The sequence below is a fragment of the Micrasema longulum genome, unplaced genomic scaffold (assembly GCF_059751315.1).
Source record: "Micrasema longulum isolate JH-2025_06_02 unplaced genomic scaffold, ASM5975131v1 h1tg001144l, whole genome shotgun sequence".
Classification (NCBI taxonomy): Eukaryota; Metazoa; Arthropoda; class Insecta; order Trichoptera; family Brachycentridae; genus Micrasema; species Micrasema longulum.
The window spans coordinates 77902-88620 of record NW_028278332.1 but is presented as its reverse complement, the minus strand read 5'-3'; the positions used below and the strand labels follow the sequence as shown (position 1 = coordinate 88620).

The window sequence follows — 10719 nt, the reverse complement described above, 5'->3', positions numbered from 1 at the left end:
GGGTCCGCTAGTTTACATATAAGTTATTAATTTAAAGACCGGTCTGAAGATGCCCATTAGAGGGTGAAAGCGCTAATTGGTCAAACAAATAAGTGGAAGTGAATCAAGTATTTTTAAATCAATAACTTATATGAACACTGTTATGTTTAATGTATTTATGTTTATAGAGGGCATTTGTGTCGTGTACACTAATAAAATAAAATAAACCAAGAAGTTTTATCGATAATTTTATCTTAATCATAAAATATTTACTTAAATGGGCGTTTTACATTGCAATATTTTACTGTCCCTGGACTGACACCGAAACTGGTCACCTGGCCTTCATGTAACAATAAATTTATGAGATTCGCTGCGATTGGTGTACCAATGAAGTGCCCTATGCACCATGAGCGGATAAAGGAATGGCGGTGAAAACAAATTTACACTATTTGAAACGATGAGATATAATATATGGAGATAACACTCCATACAAATCCAAGCTAAAAAGTCGTCCCTAAAGGACAGGGATTGACCAGTGGAGATAGCAATTATCGTCATGTCGACTTTGACAAGCAAAACAAGTAGTACAGTAAAAAGTATGGACTGTTTACATCGATCTACTGTAAGTTCTATTCAGTATGTCGCTCCCTTCCGCATATGCGTCACCTTTGTTTGTCATTTTGCTTTACGCCCGACTAACTGAGCAGGACGGAGACAAGAGATAACTCACGGATTGTAACATATTAATAAGATGTTATTTGACATTAAAATAGCTATTTTAAACAAGTATTGATTGAGATAAAAACATTACTTGCCGGTGAAAGGTTATACCATTGCTTTTCCAAATCGATTTGTGCAGTATCTTAGTGTACATATAGGCATTTTAATCATTTCGAGGAGAAAAGTAGCTGGTAAACGCTTGCAACAGACTAAAGTCCGTTCTATCAAACATAGACTAATTGGCCGCAGGTTGGGGGAACATATTTTGAACGCTTATGTTTACTCTAGTTATATACCTCAATGATTTCAAACAAAAAAGTACAATTTCTGCATAATTTTAGCAATAAAATTACATAATGTATATACTTGTGTCATAAGCTGATTTTTGAGAACAAGTCGTTTGGAAGCTCAACTTCCTTTTGGATGTCTTTTTTTAATGTGTCTTCTTAGTCCTGTTTTGCGAGTATATGTTGCTCCACAATGCTCACAGCCATGGGGGCGGAGTCCCGCATGCACAGCCATTATGTGTTCTTCTAATGGAGGTTTGTCAACGTAACATTTACCACAAATATCACACTGAAATAAATAAATCACGGTTAAAAGTGAACATTTCCTCCAAATAGTTCATAAAATCACACAGGATGCACCTCATTTCTACAGACCCGGGATATGCTATTTGCAATATTCTTAATAGGTACTCAAGATAACAAAGGAAAAATAGACAAGTGGATGATGCATTCGTCATATAAATTATTATAATTGTAAAACGTCACATTGTTGCAATCAAAAGACTTGAGGTTATGTTACAAATTTAGTTTATTGGCAAACTCAAAACGTAGTGATACAATTCAAATTACAGTCCACCATTGCTTCGATCCAGGAAGGAAGTGAAGTCCGCCAATAGCCGGTTTCCTGGATTCGGTTCCAGGCAATATGGCAGACACATTGACATCTTAATACATAGACACGCTATGGAGTAAAATATTTTTTAGAGTAGTGACACGAAAACATACCCGTAGTTACTGAGTTTGTTTATTTAAACCAGGGCTACATTCAATGAGCATGCATATACTTTTGAATTTGAGGATACCCATTTTTGGCATGTAAAAAAAATTGTATTATAACATTAACAATCAACATTCACTTTTGATGGATCCCAATCAGATTATTTTCTTAAATTCTTTACAATTTCGACCCATTTATTTCTTTTCACTGGATTTTGCGGAATGCAAAAATAATATTAACTCACCTTTAATTATATTTTAAAAACGCATTCCTATCTGTGCAGCTCTGTAAGTAAGAAGAGCTTCGCAATTGCGCCGCCAGGCGTAGTTTGACGTTTACAAAAAAGAATATTTATATTTTAATATGAATTGTTTTAAGTTTTGTTAATCATTCATGAACAAATATTTACCAATGAAAAGTTACACAATCCTTTTTACAATATTTATCCGAAAGGTTTTATGACACAAACGGGCATTTTGGTTTCGATTCTAAACGTCATGCCTGGCTGGCGGTGGCAGAACAACTAAATACCCGTTGGACATGACTGAGCGTTTGGGCATGAGTTAGGTGTCATCATTTTTGAGGGCTCAGGGCATGTCTATGTGTATTAATATGTCAGTGGGCAGGCATCAATCACCCAACTGGCTGTCAATTCATCCCCTTCTTTGGTACTAATATTGCCATGTTACAAAATATTTATCAGAGTAATTAAATTTATAAATCTTATAATTTTGATAAAAAAAAAATACAAATTTATATATCTCTTTTTAAATTAAAAAATGTATAAAGGTCCTAAAATGCATTTAGGTCTACATATTTTTTTAATGTAAGCTAAAAGACTTACCAAACTATGGATGGAAATATTACAATTCTACCAAATTTTTTATTGAATACTAGACTTTTTTTACACGAGTAGAAAACACATACAAACACCATTATCATTCCCTTTTTTGCACCTATGGTGCATAGGGAACTGCATTGGTAAACCAAATGTGGTGTATTTCGCTCATTTGTTACAAGAAGGTAGGATCAGTCTTCTGCTTCAGATGGCAGTCCAAGAATAATATTGCAGTTTAAACAACCTTTGAAATCAATATTTCACATTTACCCTGTCAGGAATTAAACCCATGACCTCAAGAATGGTAGGCGAATGGGCCAATCACTTTATATTGAGGCAGACTTATCTCCACTTGGATTCCATATTCAGGACTTTTACCTAAGAGCAGTCACCGAGTCGAAAACACTTGTTCAGAGTTCTGGTTCTGTTTCATACACAGAACTGTATTCTTTATCCACCTCGACACAGATATTTTTTTTATGTTGTGAACACAAATATTCATTAGTAAAAGATAAATAACAAAAAACATAACAATTATATATGCATAACATAACTATGGCCTCCGTGGTGTAAGCTAAGAAGGCTCCGGGTTCGATTCCCGATGAGAACACAAAAAAATAAATGTGATGTTTCTCAAGTTTGAGTATTCTGTGCTGTAATTGGGTCACAACTTGATAAGTATATAAGCACATCCTTTGATATTGAGGTTAAATGTTAATATATTTTTTTTCAAACCTGGATTATAAATCCTTTATAATACCTTTTCAAGATCAAATATAAAAGAAATTCAATGTCGCATTTTTCGATCATGACTATACAAGGTGTTCTTTAAACCCTATCACATCCGAAACCACGATGATCAGTATGAGCAAGAAGACATAGTGGCACATCAAAATAACTTTTTAGAACGAATGAAATTTACAAAAACGAAATATTAAAATAAACAAATGGTTGCTTACTTCTGCAGGGGAGAAACGAGGAGGGGGAGGGGGAGTCTGATACACAGTCAAAAGCGCGGCCCTGCCCCCCTCGCTTCTCCCCTACAGAAGTAAGCAACCATTTGTTTTTTCGAATATTTTATTTTGTTTAAATTTCTTCGTTCTAAATAAATTTTTTTAATGTGCTAATATGTCTTCTTGCCCATACTGATCATTGTGGTTTCGGATGTGACGGGGTTTAAAGAACACCCAGTATATGCAGTAAACATAGACTAAATGGATTACAATCTCCACACATAGTGCCTTGTAATCTTGTAAGTCTTCTTCTTCAACTTTCTGTAGACTCAAGAATCTGTTATGAATGAGTCAGCTGAATGAATTACAAATATATATCAAGTATGTGCTCACTTTGAAATTTTTCACTCCCATGTGTCTTTTACGGTGGGAATTAAGATTACTTTTGGTAGCCGTTAGCTTCCCACAAACCTCGCAGGAGTACGGTCTCTCTCCAGAGTGTTTACGTATGTGAAGAAGGAGAGAGTTACGAGTGGATGTCTTAAAATCGCATTCCTTGCAACTGAAGGCCTTGTGGTTCTGGTGCAGCCTTATGTGACACATTAGCCGGATGCGAGTTTTGAAACATTTTCCACAAATCTGTTGAAAAAAATAAACCACGAAACATTTAACCAAAAAATTGTTACAAAATTTTAGAATCATTAAAGTTCAAAGTTTTGAAAATATACACCAAAAATTTATTCTTCAAGTTTGACATTAAATAATGGTCAAAATGGACCTAAATTGCTGGCATGAAAAAAGTAAAAAAACAACTTGACATTAAACTTACATTCTGTTAAATAAATACCAGGACTGAGTCATAAAAACAACAACAAATCAATCCAAATTTATTGAATATCCCTCAAAATAGGCTCCTTCTGAAGCGATACATTTTTTTCCAATGAACAATCCAGTCATCCATGCACTTTTTGTAGGCATACTCCTGCATTGCCATGAGTTCCCTTTGCGAATTTTGTTTTGTGTCTTCAATCGAGTCAAAATGAGTTCCACGAAGCAGCAATTTAAGTTTGAGGAACAGAAAAAAGTCACAGGGAGAATACGGGGGTCATTCGATAATTCGCAATGATGTCTTTATGAGACAGTGCATTATCGTGGTGCAAAATCCAAGCATTGTTTTTCCACAAATCTGGTCTTTTTCTCTCTCAAATGTCTCATAACGCTCAAATAATGTTGTTTAACAATGTTTGGCCGTCAGGACAAAGTTCCGAGTGAACAATACCACAAATATTGAAGATAGCAGTGACCATGACCTTTATTTACCTCAGCCAATTGAGTTCATTGCCATATTTGAAAAAATTCAACACTTTTGGAACAAGCTGCGCTGTGACGCGACTCATGCCCAAAAAATCAACCAAAATCATTCAAACCGATCTCTTTCAAGCTATAATGACGATTTTCAAGCAATAATTTCTTCAACAATGTTTGAGTATGTCCAAATGCTTGCAGACTGGCTGGATTTCCTCCCTAGGTGGCCACTTAAACCAGCCAATGACAGGTCATAAGCCCTGTAAATGCCTAGACTTCCATATTCCCTTCTTGAAAATGTTTTCCTTCTCTATTGAAATAAATTTTAATAATTTCTTCATTTGGTCGATGTTTTCTTCAGTTTCACATTAAAGGACGTCCAGGATGAGGCGAGTCTTCAACCACTTCCCGACCCTCTTTGAATGCTTTGTACCATTCAAATGCTCTTGTTCTGGATATAGTAGAGTCACTGTAGGCTTTTTGCAAACATTTTCAACGCGTCTGAACCTGAAATTTCGTTTGTAACACAAAATTTAAGACAAATCTTTGTCCATTATTTTTCTTCAACACGTGCTTGAGTACAACTAATGTTTTGACTGCTGACAACAAACTAAATGACAAATCATGCGCAAACTTAGTGTCAATGTAGAGTACAGTTGTGCCAACTTAACAAAAAAAACATTTACGCAGTCCTTTAAATTACTCAATCCCGGTATTATTTTGACAGAATGTATATCGACGGCCTAACTTGTAAAACTCGTAAATCCCAAACTTATTTTTTTTCAAGGCAGAGTAAAAACAGTTTTTATTTCTGTAGCAAATTGTAGGGAATTAAAAAAACAATGCAACACTGTAGGGAAATACAAGTTTTGCACACATATAGATAATTCGAAGTCCTAACAGAAAACGCCAAAATATCATTTTTGCCCATTTGTGGATGTACGGGTTTTACAAGTTAGGGTAACGACATCTAGTACACATAATTTCGTCAGGTTTCTGGCATAAGTTGGTAACTATAAATTTTCGAAAAGTGAGATCTCTTCATAACTGGCATCAAATAATCTTTATTTAAAAAGTAAATATGAATATTTCGTATTTTATAAATACAAAAAAGGGTTTTATAATATTCGACTTGGGTTTTGTTTGAATTTTTTATTTGGGATGAGTTTTTAACATTCAAAGTGTAATATCTGACAACTAGTGAAATGTTAGATACCAACTTGTGCCAGAAACCCAATGATTTGTTTTGTTGTACTCTCTTTAATAAGTTATCCAAGTGGTTTTTAAATTGATTGACCATGGTAGAATTTAAAAGTAACGAGTTTCCCAATAAGTTAAATATTTTAATAAATCTCACCCACATCAAAAAATAATTCATCTCTTTTACTTGGAAAAAATTCAACAGATGGAAAAAGTAAAGATGTATGGATCTTCAAACACAGGTAGAATGGTGAATGTAATACAGCATGTAATCATCATCAGCCCCCTTTCCACAACCTGAGGTGCATAGAACACTGCATTAGAAAACCAAATGCAGCGTGGTTCGATCATCCTTTACATGAACGTAAGGTCGTAAGGTGATCAGTCTTACGCTTTAGATGCCAGTCCAAAAGGAATGAAATATTACACTTCAAAAAACCTTTAAAATCAATATTTCATATCCACCCTGCCAGGAATCCAACCCAGGACCTCAAGAATGGTAAGCGAACACTTCAATCACTGTGCAACGAGGTAGACTTATCTCCACCCGATTTCCTTAGTCAGGATTTTTACCTGAGACCACCCATCGGGTCAAAAGCATTCATCCAGGGTTTTGGTTTTAATTCACACACAGATCTGTATTCTTCATCCATAGAGTACATAGAGAAACAAATCATGTAAAGTGGTCACTTAAACCTGCTAATGATAACTCATAAGACCCCAAGAATACCTAGACTTCTATGTTTCCTTCTCAAAAACATTGTCACCTGTTTAAAATAAAATAAATTGAAATTCTTTTACTTATTACCTCACAGACAAAATCTTCTTTGCTATGGTTTTGAACATGCGTATACAAGGATCCTTGTGTTGCTAGAGTTTTAGGACAGTGTGGACACGGGAACAGAGGACCCAACTCTAAAGTATTGGCTTTAGGAGTTGCCATATTAGGCCGATGTCTGCGAATGTGTACATCGAAATCTTTGCGGGTTTCCCAAATAGTTTTGCAGTCTCTGTAATAAACATTTGAAACACACAATGTAATAATTATATGAATTTTAATATTAGTTGAATGTATATAATAAAAACAGGTGTAAAATACATAATTTTATGAAGTTTTTTAATTAAAACGCACTTGAATTTAATGTTTGTATTTGAATTCTATAAAAATTATAATAGGGACCGCTTGTTGGTAGTTCTTCGAATGCGGGCTCTAGCCATGCTTGCACTTGTATAACATACAAATTTGTAGTCTCTCACCAGTCTGATGTCAGTCAGGACAAAACACGGTCATTGGTGAAAATTTAAAATAAATGAGGAATTAAACTGAATATGTATTTTCATCATTATAATTAAAATGCAACTCCACCAAGAAATGTCAGTAGAAAAACTAAATCTATTAATATTTTAACATTTTGCATACAATTATAATTTTATACTCCTTTACCTGCAATGATATTTGCTACCGGGGGGCATTTTAGGACAATTCTTCTGTTCATGTTCTGAACGCCGGTACTTCGTGGCAAACATTATATCACAACCGTAACATTTATATGTTTTCTTTAGGTGACTTCCGTGCTCTTCAGACATATGTTTATGTAGGACTAGTTTATTAGGAAACTGTTTTTTACATTCAAGACACCCATAATAATCATCTAAGAAATTTGCTCTTACATCAAATTCATCTGTTTTTAAACTACTGTCATTTAATGAGCATTTACCATTTTCTTCAGTGTCAGAATCAGAAATATTATCTTGAAATGCGTCCATTAAACTCTTTTCATCGCCAGGTAGAGGATTATTGTTCCTAGATTTAAACGTTATACAAGCATCTTTACATTCGTCTTTTTTGTCGCTGTTTTTATCAGAAACTATTTTGGAAGTAACTAATGTTTTTTTTTTAAATTTACTTAAAGACGTTTTTTTTTCGTGTTTTTCATTAGTTTTACATATAACTCTATTGCGTTTTACCGAAGTTATATCGGGTTTTAAATTACAAGTCCTTTTGGTTATTTTGGATTTAGAAGTTTTTGGTGAAATATATTTCTCTTGTGACTTTAAAATATTCCTTAGTGTCCTATCGCTGCTTTCACTGGAAATTTTAAATTGGTAGGCAGTCATTAGGTTATGAACACATTGTTTGCAGATATTGCTAGGTAGTCCGTCCCCGCTACCCACTGTTATATCAGCACATATAACAATTTTTTTTGAGAGATCGTGCACGTCGTCAGAATTTAAATTATTTGAATAATTAAATATTGAATGAAGTGTTCCTCTTTGGAGACAAACTCGGCATATATCACTAAAGTTAGATATATCTATGATATCCATTGTAAACAATATATTATTGTGTTACTTTAAATCATTTCCAAAAAGAAAATAAATACGACTCATTCATAAGTTTCAACAGGAACGAAAGACTGCCTCCGATCAACAAATTGATTATAACTTAACAACTAAAACAAACTAAACGGAACCAAACTGCTCAAACGTCAAACTAGGCAAACGTCAAAAATGTATCCATAGATACTATAGAGGGGATATTTTATTCATCCATTATCCATTCCGCAGAAGTAATTTTTAAAAATCTCTTTAAGTAAAGGCTAAAATAGCACAACACATTAAATTAATGCTATTGCTAAATGATAAAAATAATTATGTTCATTTTGCCTGATTCTTAGTTTAATGAGGAACTTCAGCCCTATGGGAAATTGGATACAAAAAATGTTTTCTAACGTGCGGTAAAAATTACAACATTCAATTTTACGGCAAAGTTTGTCAAAGCGTACGAAAAAATATTTCAATACTAATGGACTACTTGGAAAGACGTGACTAGGCGGCCTCCGTAGTGTAGTGGTCAAGACGCTTGACTCACACACGGAAGGTTCCGGGTTCGATTCCCGGTGAGAACACAAAAATTAAAATGTGATTTTTCTCAAGCCTGGGTGCTCTGTGATGTAATTCACCACTGTAATTAGGCCTCCTGGCCTGCTGTGGTGCAAAAAAATATATAAAATATAGTTCAAATGAATCAACCAATAAGAGAATTGTGGACGATTTCCAGTTTACTTACCGTCAACGGACCAATCGGTAAAACTGACCGAGAAGAAGCGGAATAGAACTTGAAACGTCACACGCGGAGTAATATCATAAATAAAAAAACTTCGAAAAACATAGCGCTGATAATACGATAAATAAAAGTAAAAATACGTATTTTTTAACTCAATTTTATTGTCTTTTAACAAATAATAAAAAACGACTAAACTTTCTCATTCTCGAAAAGCGTTATTTTTTCCAACCGGATAAAACTAGTAATCATTCATCGATTTTCCTATGTCTACTGGTTTCAAGACGTAGCTGTCTCTACGGCAGTATTTTTTAATTATTTCACTAACGTGCCAATCCCACTGTACACCTTCGCCATTGTAGCTGCAGAAAAACATGAAACCAACGTGCTGATAGGACTCGTGCTTTTAGAAGCTGACACCATTTTCCACTAACTATAATGGAAAATGGTAAATTTTTCGGGATGCTTTAAAAAATTGCGAGAGAAGGGAGGGAGTAGTATAAACATTCTAGGTATAGGGTGGCCCTTACAATGGAACATCCATCGTATAATACGCTATATTGAAAGGTTTTTTGATTATTGATTTAAGAGACATTATTGTTCAATGCCTTCTTAGTGTGAAATACTTCCATATTATTTATTTTTAAGCCTAAAGGTGTATAGTAGGATTTGCATAATCTATGTCCTGATAAAGAGGCGGGTACGTTACGAAAAGGTGGTATGTGGTTATACACAAATCGATATTTTCTAACATTTATTTAAATGTTTGAGCAAAAAGTTACTCACAAAATAATAATTAACTGGTAAGCTTTCATATGCCATCTGAGATTTTTGATAGCCTTTTTTCCCTCTTTCTTTTTCTTTCCGGAAAATGTTAGTGACTTTTCTTTTCACCAATACTGATAACATTTAGAATTTTTCAAAAGTGAAACAATTCAGTAAAATTTCACCTACGCTTGCATATGTAAAGGTTTCATCTTTTTTGTTTCATAAAAATTAAGGGAAGGAAGAAGTGAAGAAATACGAATGTTCAAACATGGACAGAGTGGCAAATGTAACTCCGTTTGTAAAGTAACCACTTAAACCAGCCATTGGACAAATGAGCCCTGTAAATGCCTGGGCTTCGGTATTATCTTCAAACGTGTTCTCCATTTCATATTCATCATTTAGCTAAGTTATTTTTTCTAAAATAGTTGTTGTATATTTAAATTACATGATACTCACTTATTTTGTTCGGTAAGTCTAAAAATTTTGAAATTATTTTTGACCTTTTTAATGTAACAGGCAGTATACTCATTTATTAATACTATAATATACTATTGACCGAGTGGTTCAAGAAATAGTATAAATATTTTATTATGGTTTGATTGTATGTGTTACCCACCGGATTTTTTTTTGGTATTATTCTTTGAAACGGAACTTATTGCAATTTACTAATATTACTTATTTTATTCAAAATAAATATTAGTGAAAACTGCATTTTTTCCCGGGTAAACTTAGCCATTTATTTGTTTCTTTTGCAATTCGAGGCGTTACGAATATCTAGATGAATGGTTAATCTACAAGTAGTTTGTACCGTGTCGCAGTCGGTACACTCAGTGTCATTATATTGTTTAGCGTACGTAGTGCTGGGACCATGTTGAGTTTAATTTAAG

At 34.0% G+C, this 10719-nt stretch overlaps 1 protein-coding gene across 2 annotated transcripts; it reads right to left on the bottom strand.

The window, feature by feature from the left end:
- On the bottom strand, positions 1–8495 carry LOC148276802 (uncharacterized). 2 transcript variants are annotated; one of them, XM_088233739.1, is made up of 4 exons: positions 7445–8495; positions 6809–7010; positions 3889–4134; positions 1–1275 (listed from the first exon to the last, which is right to left on the bottom strand). In XM_088233739.1, the coding sequence occupies exons 1-4, from the start codon at positions 8326–8328 to the stop codon at positions 1108–1110; spliced, it is 1500 nt and encodes a 499-aa protein (XP_088089865.1). In that variant the 5' UTR covers positions 8329–8495; the 3' UTR covers positions 1–1107. The 2 variants fall into 2 exon arrangements, with proteins under 2 accessions (XP_088089865.1, XP_088089866.1); XM_088233740.1 differs by lacking the exon at positions 1–1275 and adding an exon at positions 4325–5307 and having other exon boundaries at positions 7445–8489.
- Positions 8496–10719: the final 2224 nt, after the last annotated feature.

Bases quoted from the DNA above. Each gene is read 5' to 3' on its own strand.
- LOC148276802 (XM_088233739.1), bottom strand. From the start codon at position 8,328: ATGGATATCATAGATATATCTAACTTTAGTGATATATGCCGAGTTTGT. The intron at 7,011-7,444 runs GTAAAGGAGTAT...TGTTTATTACAG, and splicing joins GGTAGCAAATATCATTGCAG to AGACTGCAAAACTATTTGGG. The intron at 1,276-3,888 runs GTGAGCACATAC...TATTTATTTCAG, and splicing joins TGGGAGTGAAAAATTTCAAA to TGTGATATTTGTGGTAAATG.